Source organism: Furipterus horrens, unplaced genomic scaffold, assembly GCF_987537825.1.
Source record: "Furipterus horrens unplaced genomic scaffold, mFurHor1.1.pri manual_scaffold_10, whole genome shotgun sequence".
Taxonomy (NCBI): domain Eukaryota; kingdom Metazoa; phylum Chordata; class Mammalia; order Chiroptera; family Furipteridae; genus Furipterus; species Furipterus horrens.
This window is the reverse complement of record NW_028327180.1, coordinates 72326486-72343794: the sequence shown is the minus strand read 5'-3', so window position 1 is coordinate 72343794 and position 17309 is coordinate 72326486. Positions and strand designations below refer to the sequence as shown.

Below are 17309 nucleotides of genomic sequence, written 5' to 3'. Positions count from 1 at the left end.
TCATGTGGCTAATAAGTAATGTGGATAAGAGCCAAATCCAAATATTCTAGACTCCAGAGTCCTTGTATGTACTCTGTAGACCTGTTGGTCCTATGGAAACAGACCAGAACATTAGCTCTGACTAATCCCAGAACTCTTTAGAATACTTTTATTTCACAACTGTACATATAGAAATGGGCAAAAGTAGGCTTACAGTTATAATACAAATAAGTAATACAATGATTAATAAAGAATAATACAATAATAAACTTTTGTGTACTCATAACTGTAACCTGACTTTTGCCCACTTCTGTATTTAGAAACATTTTTAAAGGGTTCTGTTATTCAGCAAACCTCTATAGAGCACTCTTGCATACAGTGCGTGTTATGTATTTTTCAGTGGGTATGTAGAAAGCTTGGTATAAGGCAATGTTCTTGCCACATGAACTTAAAATCCAGCTGGGGAGAAGGCCCACGAATACTCATATCTTAGCAGCAGCATAGGAGCAGTGAGCAATAAGAGCTGTGACTTTATTGTGTGATCATGAGAAGAAAGATGGTAAATAAGAACAGTGCAGAGGGAAAAGCCCATAAAGCAGGTGTAAATTCAGCCAGGTGCAGGGCAGTTTCTGTGGATATAAAATGGATTTTGCTTTGAGCAAAGTTTGTGAACAGATCTGTAGGTTGTAGGATCTCCTGAGTGCTAGGCTGAGGCATTTAGACTTACGTGTAGGTCACACAGAAGCCTTCCATATATATTTTTTTTTTTTTATCCTCACCCGAGGACATTTTTTAATTGCTTTTAGAGAGAAAGAAGGGAGAGAGAAACATGGATTGATTGCCTCCCATACACGCCTGGACCGGGAATCAAATCCGCGTTTTTTCAATTACAGGATGATGCTCCAACCAACTGAGCCACACCAGCCAGTGCTTCAAAGTTTTTGAGCAGGGGTGTGGTATGGTGTTTTAGAAACATTAACCTGGCAACAATTGGTAGGAGTCATTTGCAATATTACAGATGGTTCTCAACTTTTGGTGGGGTTACATCCCAATAAACCTGTTGAAGGTTGAAAATATTGTAAGTTGAAAATACATTTAATACACTTAATCAACAAATAAGCTTATTCTAGCCAGTTAAGTTAATGCATATTACTTTCACACCACCATACAGTTGAAAAATCATCTGTCAAACCATCATAAGTTGGGGACTGTCCGTATTGGACATTACTTCCATGTATTTTTGAGTAATTATGCAAAAAACAGAATTAGTTTCTGACTTGGCAAAGCCTTATTTATCCTGCTAATATGAAGTCAGAATTCTAGGTATTTAGTATTTTTAAAAATATAAAACACATTCTTGTAAAAATGTTGAACAACAGAGAAAATGTGTTGTTAGAAATGGAAGCCGCCAATGGCCCTTCCCTTTCTCCAGTTCCCACTCCCCAAGGGAAGCCCTGTTAAGAGCTTGTTGTGGATTTCCAACCTCCTATTCTGTGCAGGGCAAGTTCGGAGTTCCCCTAAAATTTTGTGTTTAATTTAAGGAACTCTTATTGGACTGTGTACATGTCTACCACATTTATGTGTATATTCATTTATTTTTCAATATCTCAACACATACCTACATTAGTTGAAAAGGTAGGCTACAGTATGTTGCTGTCAATGTTGGTCAAGATTGTGTTCCTTCTAGACCTGCAGTATTATGTTTCCAAATTGGAAGTGAGGTTGTTTCAGACCTCTGTGCCAATACAGACTCTCCATGTATGACCATGCTACCCCTTTTGCCCTCTGTCAGTCTCATAAAACACTTGAGCTACACAACTGTGTCTCCTTAACAGACCCTGGGTTACTAATATTCTGGGCCCTAAACACGGCCTGGATTACTAATAGCTGACATTCTAGAATTTAAGCTAAATGTGTAAGTAAATTTTCTCATTTTTTTAGGTGTATATATACCTAAAAATATATATCTATAAAAGGAAATTTGTGATTTTTAAATAATTTTTTAAGTGTAGTTTTAAAAGAACTTGGGTTATAAAAATGAAAAAAAATTATCAGAAAACTAAAGATAAAAGAAATATTTGTTCTTTAAATATATCTTCCTTTTAGGCAATAAAATGAAAATTTTTTTAATTTAGGTCTCTCTTTAAATTTATTTTTTATTGAGGTAACATAGGTTTATAACGTAAGTTTCAGGTGCAAAGTGAAATTTTAAAAACATACTGAGCTTTAATGCTCATAGTTTTGAATTGAGTCAAAGCAGTAAATGTCCTCCTTGGTACTTACTACTTTTGTCCTTTTCTCTTTTTCTAGATGTCTTGTCTTTGCCTAGAAATAATTCGTTGTGAATTTACCTTATTTTTTTTCTTTTCATGTAGGATGAGGATTTTGTGGGTCGGGATGATTTTGATGATGCTGACCAGCTGAGGATAGGAAACGATGGGATTTTTATGTTAACTTTTTTCAGTAAGTACATACACATAGCAGAGCCACTTCCCACAGACCAGGCTGCTTTGAATTATGGGTGAATCTGACTGAATTAAAACAACTAGTTGAACTAATATTTTAATACGTTATAGTTATTTGGTGCCTTTTACTGAAATGTCAGAGCTTAGTATACTTTTAATAGCCTTTCTCTTTGTCTCTACTTCTATGAATATCTATGGAAAATATTAAAATAAGTAATTAAAGCTGTTATTGGATGCCTCATTTTTGTGTGAGCTAAGCTTCATCTTTCAGGTCTGTAAGGGCCCCTTAGCCCTGCTCCTACTCATACCTGACCTGTCGCATAGAAGTTAAGCACCTTTGTCTGATGGATTTTGTTTTATAAGCTTCTGTTTTCAGACAGATCAAAGGCAGCATGATGTCCCCCCTTGGTGTTATTTTGCATTCATCTTGCCATGTGCCTCACTTAAAAGTGAGCAACTTCATTTCTTTTATTTGTTGAGTTAAAAAGATATGAAGGAAATGAAATGAGTTTAGAGGTGACGTTATGTAAGCTGTCAATTTATAGAAGCAGGAGGACACATGGCTTGAATCAGATTATTTGGGAGCACTAAGTTAATGTTTAAAGCATTTGTATTATTTACTGAAGTATAACATATACAGTAAAGTCATAAGTATGCTAGTTTGGTGAATGTTAAGGCATTTTGAAAGTGAACAGCAGTAGACGTATTAGTGAATCACCTGATACTCAGGATGTTTTCTTGTTTACTCCAGGGATATGTGGGGGTGAGCCTTGTGGAGGCCTCGTTGGGCTGTCTCTCGTCCTTGGGAAAGCCTTTGAAACAGAAGCAAGTCAGAGGGCACTCTTGCTCTGTGGGTAACAGGACATGTCTGACATCTTTTTTTCCTGTCTGCTTTTACAGTGGCATTCCTCTTTAACTGGATTGGGTTTTTCCTGTCTTTTTGCCTGACAACTTCTGCTGCAGGAAGGTATGGGGCCATTTCAGGATTTGGTCTCTCTCTAATTAAGTGGATCCTGATTGTCAGGGTAAGTCGTACACCAGAAATGATAGGCCCTATAGAGAAACAATAAGTAGAATAACTTGGAATATTTGATTTTCTTTATTTGCTTTTTTTGCATTATGTCAACATTTTAAATGATTTTTGGTTTATTTTTGTTCTGGTTATCTGAAGTTGAACCCACATCAGTTGCAAGTGGTTCATGCATACAAGTTTGTAGTTAAATCTAGTGAACGTTGGTGGTCCAGGGGCATCTATCCTATAGCTTTTTCACCATCTACTTTCTCTATGTTTTTTTTTTAATGTTTATAATATGTGTTTGTTCTGAAATTAGTTTTTATAATAAAAGGAAAGTTACCACCTTTTTGGTGTCTTATCAAAAGCTGGCATTCCTTTAATTACTTTAGTTTTACTGTATCTCACCTCCCCTTCTTCCCTCCCTGCTTCATCCCTCTCTTCCCTGCTGTCTTCCTTCTCCCTTCAGGTTGGCTATCAGTAGCATCATTGGTTATGCTGAAATGTTTGGGGGAGTCAAAACTGTTTAATAACATGGGCCACTCCATTAAGGGGTCTTATCTATAAAGTAAATTAGAGACATCTTCAGTGATTTGTTTGGAAGTTAGCAGTTAGAATTGTGTGAAGTAATTTAAAGTTATATAAAGATCTAGTCTCCTAAAGTGTCCTCTGATTTCAAATAAGTTAATTGCTATTGAGAACTTTATAGATAAAATGAATACATTCATCATAAATTGGCATTAACTAATTAATGGGTGTTGACTGAGCACTGGAGTTTTTCAAACTTACTTATTTTAAAGAAGTTGCTAACATTTTTTAGGATTCCAAATTCCTTTAAGAGTCCGATAAAAGTTATAGGCTTTTTCTCTAAATAGCTAATCTAAAATGTGGACTTTAGGTTAAGAACCCAAGCCCTAAAAAAGTTTTTCATTCTTTCTCTAAATCTTAATTGTTACATTATTAAGAAATAAAATACTGTATTTAATGCTGAAACTGTGTTAAATTTTTGAACACCAAAGCCTCCAATAGAAAATAGAAATAAAATTAGTTACCTTTTTTTTTTTTTACTAAATTTTTAAGTAAATTGACTAAATTTTAAACTAAATTTAATGAATCAATTTGTATTAGTTAGGATGGCTTTCTCTGCAGGTAACAGAAAACTTAGTTCAAAATGGCTTAGAAAATAGTGGGAAAATTTATCACCTATGAAAACAATTCCTGACATGAAGGTGAGTTAAATCAGTGTTTCATTGACATCATCAGGGACAACTGACATGTCTGTTCAGCATGTCAATATAGCTGCTGCTTCCTGAAGTGTAAGGCATTGCATCAGTAACACAACAGTGCTCAACAGAAATAAAGGGAACTGTTGCTTCTTTTCCTTTTCTCTTTTAAGAGCAAGGAAACTTTCTCAGCAGCCTTCAGTTCCCATTGCCCAGAATAACATCATGCGCCTGTCCCTGGTAAAGGAATGGGACTATCATGATGAACATTAGAAGTGTCTCAAGGTGAGGCATGGCTGGAGAAGTAGGAATAAAATTAGGGCTCACCAGAAAGGAGGCTAAATAGTTGGTTTTGGCACTGGGTAAGCAAAGTAAAAATATTAAAATGTATTTCTGGAAGGACCAATATTATGTGGGAAAAGACTTTAAAAACCAGATTTGAATACTTTCAGAACAAGAAGTCTGTAAAGCTGAAAGCTATCATTTCAAGATTGCTTTTCCATAAACGTAAATATATTTATGTTGTAAGCATTTCAAACCAGTAATATATAAAAAAATGATTTTTAAGAGCTAAATGACAGCATTTGTATACAAAATAAAATCTTATGTTTTGTGTGCCCGTAAGTTAAAATGTGAAATTGTATCTGCTAAGCTTCTATGAAATGTTTTGCTTCATTTTTCAGTTTTCCACTTATTTCCCTGGATATTTTGATGGTCAGTATTGGCTGTGGTGGGTGTTCCTGGTTTTAGGTAAGTGCTTTTAATATAGACAAAGGTGAGAAAAGATGTTAATTTTTAGAAGTACAGTTACTTTTAATAAACCGTCATCTTGCTTACTATAATATAATATATTCATCAGCAATAAGTATAATTTTAAAAATATTTCTCACAAAGATCTGGCTGTTGTCACCACCAGAATAACATGCATGTTAATAAAATGTCTCTTAGTAGCTGTAGGTTTTTCATAACCCATTCATATTCACTTCTCAGGGTCCCCATGTGACACTGATAGGAAGATGACTCTAGTCTGGGTTTTTTTCCCTTTGTGAATTGTTGTCATAAAGCATTTACAGACTTAACCCCTAGTTGCTTATAAGCATGTTGTAGCCAGTTGAACTACTTATGAGTATATGTGTTAGATCTGTCAGTAGAAAACAGAAAATATATAACCCTGCTAGACATAACTTCTGGAAGAACCACTATTGGATTTCCAGAATTCTTTAGTTTATTATTAGTGAGAATAAGGGTTATTTTGTGATGAGCACAAAGGTTTCTTTTTGTAAACCAAATATTTCAGGTTGTTGGTCTTAAGATTTTATCTTTACTCTAAACATTTATTTTAAAATCTTTTCTTCCAAGATATTTTAAAGCAAAGAAATGAACATTGAGGTAAATACTCTTGGCCTCTTTATTCTTCATAAAGAAAATATTTTTCATAATAACAGACCACCATTGTTTCTATAAAATGATAGCAGGGCCATCCTATAGCTATTAAAGATATAATTGCCTTGTGACAACACTTTCTCCTATTTCCTGTTTTGGGCCTTCTTGTTGCCTCCTAAGCTAAGATCCCCAGTGGCAGCTGCCAAGGGGTCTGGCTAGCACAGTGTAGCACTGTGTCCAGCAGGTGCTCGATACATTCAAGACCAACCTTCTTTGTCTAGGGTGACAGCCATGCATTGCTGGCCCTAAATTTTATATAGAAAATGCAAGTCATTCATCATGCCATCCCTCATCTCCCCAGTAACATCATCTACTCTACCATTAGTCATTGGAATTCCAAGGAAAGAGAGTGATCCCTTCCCCACGATTATTGAGAAGCTTAATAATAAAAGTGATCTACAGGAGAGTTACTTTGGAGGAATAGTTCCTTGGCTTGCTTATCCTCTAAACTATATCTTTAAGAGAAAAGCTGACTCCTTTTCTTCCTCTAAGCCTAATGTCCAAGCAGATCCTGAATGGACCAAAGAAGTGCCGTTAAGCATACTTTCAGATGGATTACTGAAGCATAGATAATTTTAAAGAAATTTAATGGACTGATTTCTTTCTTACATTAAAGTTTTATGGGAGGTAAATTTATAATACTTTATAATTGATCATTCTTGCTATCTTACTGCTTACTAGTAAGCAAGAAATGGTTAGACTTTGGATGTTTGCTTAGTGCACTTGGGTCCAATGTTTGGGTAATTTTTGGAAGTTCTCTTGCAGGAGAACCAACTTATTTGGAGCTTTTCCTATAAGGACCAGGTCTGTACAGAGTCCTTCGGCTGACAGCTCATGAGCTGTGTCTGGCCTTTAGTTGTAGTGTGTTTGTTCAACAGTTATTTTGTGAAGCTTTTTGAAGTAGTTGCTATCATTTAAAAATGAGTTTTCACATAAAACATATGATTTTTTATTTAATTGAAGTATCAAGCAAAGCTGGTCTAATCCTCACATGGTACCCACTCTTTTTCAGGAGCTGAGTTGTAGCTTCTTTTCTATATAGGTTATGTGCTCTCCAGGTCACTAGGATTCCCCAACCCGGTATTGAGGGGTTGACCCCTGCTCTATAGTATTGTTGTTTTTGCCCTGAACAGAATGGTGTTTATTGAGCTCAGCACTGATGGCTCTTGGTTACTGCCAAAAATCTGTTATAGCTGAGTACAAAGAGTTTTTTCTACCACTCAATATATTTTAAAATGTATCAAAAAAAAAGTTGCCTAGAGCTGAGGAGAGGGGAGGAATGTGCAGAGAAATAGGGAATGACTGCTAGTGGGTACAGATTTTTTTAGGGGTCATAAAGTTCTAAAATTATATTAGGGTTTTGGTTGTAGACCTCCATAACTATACTAAAAGTCAGTGAATCATACACATTAAATGGGGGGACTTTATGGTATGCAAATTATATCTCCATAAAGGTGTTTGAAAAAGTGTGTAAGACTCAGGGACCATCTCTGAAGGAGGAGGACCTGGAGTTTCTGAGCCACTATTGAGGGACATACCACCTTCCAGCTTCCTCTTCTAAGAGGTGCAGACTTCTGTGACAGTATAGATTTTGGTGTAGCCATACAAAATCAGTCCTACTCTTTTACCTGCCTGGTGACTAAATGGCAAAGTGCCCTATTTGTATGTATTGTTTTTGAGAATAAAGAAATAGAGTTTAGAGTTGAGAAGCGAAGAATTGCTGTATTAGGTAAGCAGATCCTGACATCTAGTGGTCAACATTATGTACTGTTGCTAGGGGAAAAAAATCCCAGGATAAGAAATTTGGTATGGAAATTCTTTGAAAACTTGGGAGGAAATTGTTTGTTTTAGTAGCTTTTAGCACAAAAAAATGAAATAGTGCTATCAAGAGGGACATTTTTGGGGAGGGTACTTAATGTGGAAATTATAAACTTATTCTTGACTTTTCTTTTTTAAATTAGGCTTTCTCCTGTTTCTCAGAGGATTTATCAATTATGCAAAGGTTCGGAAGATGCCAGAAACTTTCTCAAATCTCCCCAGGACCAGAGTTCTCTTTATTTATTAAAGGTATTAAAGAAAAAATGAACTTTATTCTAATCTCAGTGTAATTATGTGGTACATTTCACATTTCTATTCAGGTTTAGAGTAGTGCTTACCTCCTCTGGTAGGGGATATAGGGAAGGTAAGGAAGCCACAGCCCTTGCCTTTTAACAGTTTTAGTGAGGGGTAGTTCTACAAAAAGCTATGGGGAAAGGTAAGGTAGGAAAACTGCCACAGGAGAAAACATTATGCCAGGGTAGGGGTCTGAGTAGTCATCAGAGAGCTGGGATATTGGGCTGGGACTTGGGGTTATACCAGGTCCAGAAGACAGTATCTGGAAGGAGACTTCCAGGCCTAATCACTCAGTGCTAATTATGCAGGGCCCCCAAACCCCTGAGCCGGCAGAGACCACAGGGCTTTTAGGAACTCCTTTTGCCTGGGCTACTAACAAGCCCGCCAGTTTCCATTTCTTAAAACATAGGGAGGCTTTCCTGGTGCCTTGTTTCAGGGTTACACCCTGATTTTACCACTCTGGTGGTGGGGAGGGTCCAGTGAAAGGAAGGGGAGAAGGGCCTTTTCTCTGCCAGGAACAGGAAGACTAAGCCAAGCAGAGGCTCTCTGATTCGCAGGTGTTTTTCCCAAGAGGCTGCCTCCATCTTAACATCAGGAGCTGCAAAAAGAAGAGATAGTGAGTCTTGGGAAAGAGCACCCCAGAGAGGCCTCTCTGGTATCAACATCTGAGAGGCCTTCTCAGACTTCACCATTTTGTTCCTTAATGCTGTTGAGGACCGGGGATCAATCCTGGCCTGGCTCCTAGGTATCTTGAGCAATGCCTAGGGCCCAGGACATTTGAAGGTCTCAGGCAAAGCTCTGTGTAGGGTGTAGCAGTTGACGTAAGCCTTCAAGGATAGGTAAAGTTTATCTTAGTGGAGATTAGCTAGGGTGGGAAAAATTTCAGAATCACCTGAGGCAGAATGGAGAGCAGAAGGCTGAGAGGTATGAAGGTTGCGCAAGGAGGACAGAGCTTTGATCGTAGCATAAAGGAATGTTGGTGGGCAAGGCTAGAAAGCCAGGTTGAACAACTGGCTGTCCTGTTCTCAAATATCTTGAGTACTAAGCCCATTTGCAGTGGAGCCAATAGGATTCATAGAGCAGCATTTAAACCTGGTGACCTGTTGGCTCAATTCAAGGCTAACCCCATGTGAACATCAGTCAATTTGTTTTATATTCACTGTTGGGGTATCATAGTTTATATAGCTAATCTTATGCTAAGGGTAGAGTTCTCAATGTTGAAGATTTGTTTATGTCTCAGAATGTGTGTTTCTAGAAAAGAAAGTATTCATCATATTTAATTTGCCAGTTGGTGGGATAGCATGGAAAGTTTTTAAGCAGAAGAATAATATGATGAGAACTTGAATGTAACAAACATCAACTTTTCCATATATCAGATATTGTATTAAGCATTTTATGTGTATAGTTAAATGTACTTTTATGCAAGTAACAAAAGGCTTTAGTGATAGATAAGCTCAGATACATTCAGGGTAAGGTGTATTCATAAGGCATTATATTTTATTGATTATATTCTTACAGTTGTCCTGACTTTCCCCCCTTTGCCCCCACCACCCAGCACCCCCCACTCCCTCAAGCAACCCCCCACCATCGTTCATGTCCATGGGTCATGCGTATAAGCTCTCTGGCTTCTCCATTTCTTATACTGTACTTCACATCCTATGGCTATTCTGTAACTACCTATTTCTACTTCTTAATCCCCTCACCTCTTCATCCAGTCTCCCCCATGCTCCTCCCATCTGGCAAGGCATTTCTTACAAAAGTTAAAGTATATAAAGAACTTAGCCTTGTGTTGGTTAAAGTTGGTTTCTTCAAGGGAATATGCACTTTATTTGAAATAAAATTTTAGTTAAGAATACCAGTGTTTTTATGATTTTTTTAAAGAATGGTTATCATTTGTTGCATTTTTAAAAGTGTGTGGTGTGTCCAGAGTTTGAATCAAGTTACAAAGCCTGGACACAGGTGCACATTAAGGCTGCTGGCCTAGACCCTGATGCCTGTGGTGGCTCGCTCTTTGTGTCTGGGGCATGTTAACTGTAAGAGGCTTATCAGATGCTCTGTGTAGTTTTATGCAGTTGCCATTGCCATCTTTTTTCTGTCTTACTATCTCTTATAGTCACTTCCAAGCCTCGGGTTTAACTCTTACCTACCCAAGATTCAGAAGTTAATTCTTTGAGGTTGCTGCCACTCGCCTTCTTACAAAGGGCACTGAAATCACCTACAGACTTGGATATTCCCTAATCCAGGATATACTGTGGGAACGAATGTTTAAAAAATATATTTTTTTCAAGTCTTGTCAAAAGGTAGCTTTGAATTTCCAAACGGGTTGAGAGCATACCTCTGTCTGTTTTCGTCATTCTTATATTAGAGAGAGATTTCGATCTTTACTGGGGATGACACACCTTCTTCATCTTGCTTCTGACACGTAACAGCCAGGTGGGGAGCGGGCCTGAACTTCTCAGTGTTCCTGAGTTGTTAGGGACTTTATGTAAGGTTTTATAAATTGGTTAGTTTTGTTTTGATTTTCTGAAAGATTTCATGGGAGTATCCTAAGTGTAAAATAAAGCATCTTTAGGGTGATGGTTTGAACTAGGCAAGCAAGTCCTTGGTATTAATGCTGTTGAAGCTGTGCTGTCTCTGTATTTTGCAGTCAGAAGCCTTACAGTGCCTTAGGCATTCTCAGAAACTCAGCGATCTGTGAGCATCCCCATTGGAGGGCAGAGTAGGGTTTCTTTGCTTTCTGCCTGACTTTGCTATTCTAGTTGATTTGAAATCATTCCTGACATGCCCAGAGGATTCAGAGCTCTAAATTAAGGGTTTGGGGATTTAGAGCAGCATTTAGAATTCTAATGACTTCCTTACAAATTTTCAGTATCCCCAGAGGGAATAAGCCATAATGTCCCATGAGACTGAATTTCTTTTGTCCATTGACAGGGATAAGAACTGTTCACCCAGATCCAAATGTAGAATGTTTTCTTTCTGTAGTTCAGAGGAAATTTAGTTTAATTAAGTTTAAAAGATGTGTAAGAAAACCATCATGTATAGAATAAAGATTTTATTTTCTTTCATTGAGACTTCTTTCTTTAATGGAGATGTCACTAGGTAAAAGCTAGCTGGAGGCTTGCTTTTTGCCAGAAAGACACAGGTAGGGAATTTAAAAAATAACTTTACTATAACAAAATAATAACTTAATTTCCATGTTGTACTAAGATCTAGCATTTTACTGAAAAAGGGTATAAGAATAGTGCTTTTCTATTTAGGCTCCCCAAAAGATGGTGCGCGCACACAGGCAAACACAGGCCAAAGTAGATGTTACAAAAAGCCAACACTAATCTCACGTGCCAGTCAGTATCATAGGGGCAGCTTTCGGGTTCCCTTTTGCAGCCCATTTAAGGCTAGAAAAGGAAATCTGGTTTCCTACCCTACAGCCAGAAAAGCTAGAGGTAGGACATTCACATGAGGGGAGGTGTGACTGTGAAGGAGCAGAAGAAACAAAATGTTCCTTCTGTTGTAAAAAAGAAACAGACTTTGTATACCTGTATCGGAAATGCTCAGAATGTAAGCTGTTCCTACTTATTTACCAGTTAACTGGAAAAATAAGTTTTATGGATTGTCACTTTTCTCTGGTGGTTCCAGGTAATTGAGGAGTAATTAAGTAGCTATAAGATGGTAACACAGTTGACTGGCATCTAAGAAGCACTTGTGCATATGAAACATAGTAGATTTTAAATTCTGCTACTTCAGCAACATCTCAAATAGAAGAAAAATTAGTAAGCTCCGGCATTAATGAGATAATAGGGCCCTTGGTAATCAGGCAGTCATTGCTATGACCTGGTGAGCTGTACATGCTGGGCATCAGGTAATTTAACTTTTCCCAAATGCTTTCTTTTCCCCTTCTCTGTACTACCCACCCCCCATACCTCTCTTGTTAGAGAAAATTCACCACAAGTTAAAGTGTGATTTATTGGACTGTGATATAAAGTAGCCAGTCAGCAGAAATGATTCCAGTACAGTTTTTGCTTTTAAGAAAATCACAGTGTTCAAGAAGCAATGGTGTCTTCCTCTTGAAATTAAATGACCTATAGGCTGTTGGGTTCCTTTTGCTTCTGAAGCATGATCTTCAATATAGTAAAGATGTCCACAGTCCCTAAAACCTGTCTCTTTAAGCAATCCTTTTCACTTGGAGTCTGTATGGTGATTAAGATCATCCACAGTAATCCATCTAGGTCCTCTTAGTGGAATTTTAATGTTTGTTGGGTGGCTCTGATTTTGAGAGATCCATTAAAGGTAATCAACTTCTGTGCAAGCAGCATGAACTAAGGAAAGTGGCTAGGTAGTCATCTGGACCATATTACATGTTCTTCAAAGCTCTAGTGTTTTGATCTAATAATGATTTCATTATTTTTTTAAAATCTATGGAAACTGATAAAACCGAAGTTACTTAGGTTTGTATTGGATCTAGGCGCATTGCAAAAAAAAACCCATTTGACATCAGTCTACCAGTTTTCTTTTAGCTTCTGTGTGGCTTTTTATATTTCCTTAAATTCTTACGTCTCTGTCCCTGAACATTTGAGGTCCCTCAATCTAGAGAAGAGCTGCACTTGTGCCAGTATCATTGGTTTGCTTCAAATTAAAACACCAATTGAGTTTTGAGTTTGGAGAAATAGTAACAGTTTGAAAAGGATATTTTGATTTCCTCCAGTATTATAGCTTCTCTGCTTTTTGCCAGCCTTTTAAAGACATACAGAGTAACCCTATCAGAAAAGATGTAAAAGGGCTGCTTGTGGCTTTTACAGTAATTTGGGAAGATGGAAAAGTAAGCTAAGAGCCTGCCTGTATATGAACCCATCCAATTCTCACTTGGTGCAGAGTAGCACAAAGTACTTTCTTAATTAGTGCTTTTTAAAGCATTAATATAGGGGGTTATTTATACTTCCCCCATTATTTCCATGAGAACCAAAACTGTTATATTATGCCTTGAAGTATTGGATGAAAACTGCATTTAACAAAATATATGGACATTATATTCGAGAGCATTTATTTCAGTCATGTACATTTTGTTTTAATATTGGGTTAGCCAAAAGTCCATTTCTTTTTTTCCAGAAAATAAAAGACACAATTTTTGTTTTCACCAATAGCTTTATTGATTTGGATATTTTGAGTATGCCAGCTATCTCCTGCTATTGGCTTCTAGTGGGTAGAGGCCAGGGGTGCTGCTAAACATCTTCCAATGCATAAGACAGCCCTATAGCAAAGAATTAGTAATACCAAGAAACTTCACAAACCACATTTGACACGATCAGTTACAGCACCTTCTGCGTATACTGCACAAATCTTTTACATGTGAGTTGCATTTTTGCCTTTCTTGAAATAATAAAGCATAGTACGCTAAAACTGTTGCATATATTCTTCTATCTTCAATATTAAAATGGCTGCACAAAAATCACCAATTTTGATTTTTTTAAAAGTAATACGCTAATATGACAGCTGTCACAATACAATCTTAACAGAATTGTTTCAAGTGAAATTCTGTACTAGAGCCATGTACAGAAAAAACTAAAACTTTCTGATCAACGCAATAGTTTGGGGCTACAGATTTCTTTCTCTTCTTTTTTTCTTTAAAGAGAGACATGCCCAAAAACACATTGACTTTTTTTCTAATTGATTTTTTTAAAGTACATGTGATACTTGTGAATTCACAAGTCATTTTTTTAGCTTTGCCCTGCTCTCAGACAGCATGACATCATTGGCATCCTTACTGGAAACCTTTCTTGTGTGAAATCTGACAGAATTGGCGGAGTAAACAGTACCTTCAGGTATATTAGGAAAATGACCTATGCACTTGGATCTTATTGTCTCTTTGTCCCCAAGTTTCAGTCATTGCTGTTGAGGTTGAGTATCCGATGAAGAAATTGCTACTTGCATTCCATTCTTTTGTTAGGAGGTTTGGAGAATGAGACCCTTAACTTCATGGGTTTTAAAGAAAGCATTCAAGTTCTTTCTAGTTCTAGAGTCCTTGATAACTGGAAGAACTGAAAATTTAATGTTTATTGAATGTTGTGATGTCAGTGTATGGTAATCTTAAAGCGATGTTCATATGTACTTCTTGTGTCTAAACATCCTGCCTTCTTTTGTGACCACATTCTTCTCTCAGCCAAAATAGCAAGCTAACTAGAGTTTCAATATTCAATATCCTTCTCCGACAGATGTTTTCTGGCAAAGGTCTTCCTGCGTTTATGAATTCTCTCTCCAGAAGCAGGAGAACACCTGCAGGAAGTGAATCAAGATGCAGAACACAGATGAATAATCACCTGCTTAAAAAAAATAAAGAACTGTTGAAAAAGATCATTTCTCTCTATTTGTTCTTAGGTGTAAAATTTTAATAGTTAATGCAGAATTCTGTAATCATGGAATCATTAGTGGTTAATGTTTGAAAAGGCTCTCGCAATCAAGTCTGTGATGTATTAATAATGCCTTATCTATTGTTTGTAGTCATTTTAAACAGCATGAACCTTGTCCCCGTAGTCAGTAGGGGGCAGTCTTGCTTTATTCACTGTCCATCTCAAAATGACTGAAATTAAATATTTTAGTGTAAGAGACCCGTAATGCTGGCCATTCTAAAGGGGTTTTCTCAAAAGTTAAAACTTTCCTTATGACTGCATTTGTGCACATAATTCATATTTGCTGTTAAAATTAATCTAGAAATTTATTCAGTTGTCCTGTGAACACCTGGAAGCAAAACCATAGTGCAAAATACATTCAAGGTATGGTCAAGAATATGTTCTTAACCGGTAAATAATAAGCATTAATTTTATAGTCTGTATTCTAAATTTTGCAGTACCTGTTGTTCTTTGTTGGGTACCTAAGGAACTGTAAATGTGTTGTCACTGTATAAAATAGAAAGGACAGAGACAAATACAGCTTAATTACTAAAATACAATTCTTGTTACTTTCTGTATTAGAGTCCCTATACCCCCCCCCCCTTTTTTTTTTTTTCCTGTTCTTTTTCTCTTATCTCCTGATGATTAGGCCAAGGGCTCAGAACAGGGAGGGGATTAGCTACTAGGAGCAAAGAAAGAATTAACTTGGAACTTTTGAGATGATCCCTAACATACTGTATGTACTACTTGCTTTTACAATGTGTTAGCAGAAACTGATGCGTTATAAATGTAGAATGATGTGCTTTCTGCCAAGTGGTTCACCTTGGTTTGCTATGTTAAAACTGTAAATACAACAGAACATTAATAAACGTCTCTTGTGTAGCATCCTTTGCTGTAGATTGGTTTAATTTTAGTTTGTATTTGTTGATTGCTATGGCAATATTTTTCTCATCTTCATACAGATTCATACAGAATTATTCAGTAAATATAAAATGAATTAGTCTTGGGCCAGTTTTTTTTTCTTTTTTTCAGCACAGGAAGTTCCCTTCTTTTTTTATGACACTCAGTACATTCCTAGAAATGTATGTGAAAATTGGTTCTGCAAAAGATAATGGACTAAAATAGGGAGGAGTTGTAGATCTGAAATCATCCTGGAATTCCTAGTTATGCTTCATTTTTAAGACATAATCTTAGATAACTTATTTTCAATGTTTTCTGCATGTTCTCTGCATTAGCCTCTTTTCTCAGCCAACTGGTTTAAGTCCTATGAGCACCCAGTTGAGGCAAAAGAGTCCTCATTCCTCCTGATTTCTACTCTTACCTTAATTGTATTGAATTTAGAGACCAGTGATTCTTACAATGTTAACCATTTGACATTTTTCCTTCTTCCACTAACTCAAATAAAATATAAAAGAAAAAATGCAGCAAAATGGTCAAATAACACACAAACCAGCACTTCCATGGTGTGATGGCTGCACATGTTCACTTACCTGCTGCAGGTGAGCATCTGGGGTGAGCACAAGACGTCTCTTAAGGGTATAAGCATGTAACAACGCACAGACGTGTTGTTTGTTTGAAAGCCGAACAGGAAAACGGAGAGCCTCTTAGATTGACATGGCAATAATCATTCTAACTAATTTATTGATTATTGTAAATAATAGAATATTATGTTCTTGTTTGAAAGTTGTATTTTGCAATAGATAAGCAGGGGCTCCATGAAAGTTTCTTTGAAGATTTTTTTATTTTGAATTGAATTATATCAACAATAGAGTTTGGAAGAGTATGTAGCCTATAATGTTGTAAGTTTCAGAATGACTATATCTCTAACAGCCTGAACAAACGTGCACATGTGCAACAGAGAACTATTTAAATAGTCTTACAGTACAAAACAGAAGGGCCCTAAATCATGTTACTGCAAACATTGTCGACTCACTTTGTATTTATTCTTTAGGTCCTTGTGCTTTATTTGGTTCTGAGAACTGAAATATTTGGAATTCCTATTCCCACATATTTGGTGGTTCATAAGACTTTGTCAAATGTAAGCCTATAGTTTGATATGCTTTAAAAGTACTTATGAGGATGATTTTTTCCTCTTAAGTGTTTTAAAAATTAAAGCCTTTTCACACACATGAAGTTGGTACCATGTGTCACCTATGGTCCTTAGTGTTCAGGATGGAAATGTTTATACTGCACTCTTTTCATTTCTTCTTTCTCATTCTTTTCTGTCTCCCTTTGGTAGGCTTAATATTAAGAACAACCCTTTCAGAAAAATGTGGGTCTTTAAAATAAATTACTTGAAAGGGGTCATTGAAGAACCACTGTTACTCACCCAAGGTTATCAAATAGCCTGGCTTTTGACTCTGGGCTAAGGGACAGCCAGTGCTCACCCATGACCACAGGGGTTCCTCATGTTTCCTACCTGTTACCATTTGGAATTATACAAACTATGTTTAAAGGATTCGGCATAGCCATTCCTTTATTCCCCCCACCCCAAAAATCAGATTGCTTTGTGTGAGAATAAAAGGTGTTACTAAGATTTACTTGTTAAAAAATGATAAGAATGAATATCTTTACTAATGAGATCAAATCTGTTCAGAATTTTAAAGAAAAAACGAGTTTTAGTTTGGCATTCTTGGTAAGTATAAGCGATCTGACTTGGCTGTGGGTCCATCATGAGTCATTAGACGCACAGATGAAA

At 36.7% G+C, this 17309-nt stretch overlaps 1 protein-coding gene across 1 annotated transcript in view; it reads left to right on the top strand.

Annotated features, from left to right (window-relative positions):
- The window catches only part of NDFIP1 (Nedd4 family interacting protein 1), a 36390-nt gene extending 21814 nt beyond the window's left edge, over positions 1–14576 (top strand). Inside the window, exons 4-8 of the mRNA XM_090288094.1 lie at positions 2355–2442; positions 3345–3469; positions 5363–5429; positions 8084–8189; positions 14438–14576. Of these exons, the coding sequence (XP_090144220.1) occupies positions 2355–2442; positions 3345–3469; positions 5363–5429; positions 8084–8187 (384 nt within the window). The 3' untranslated portion in view covers positions 8188–8189; positions 14438–14576. The remainder of the gene's footprint in view (positions 1–2354; positions 2443–3344; positions 3470–5362; positions 5430–8083; positions 8190–14437) is intronic.
- Positions 14577–17309: the final 2733 nt, after the last annotated feature.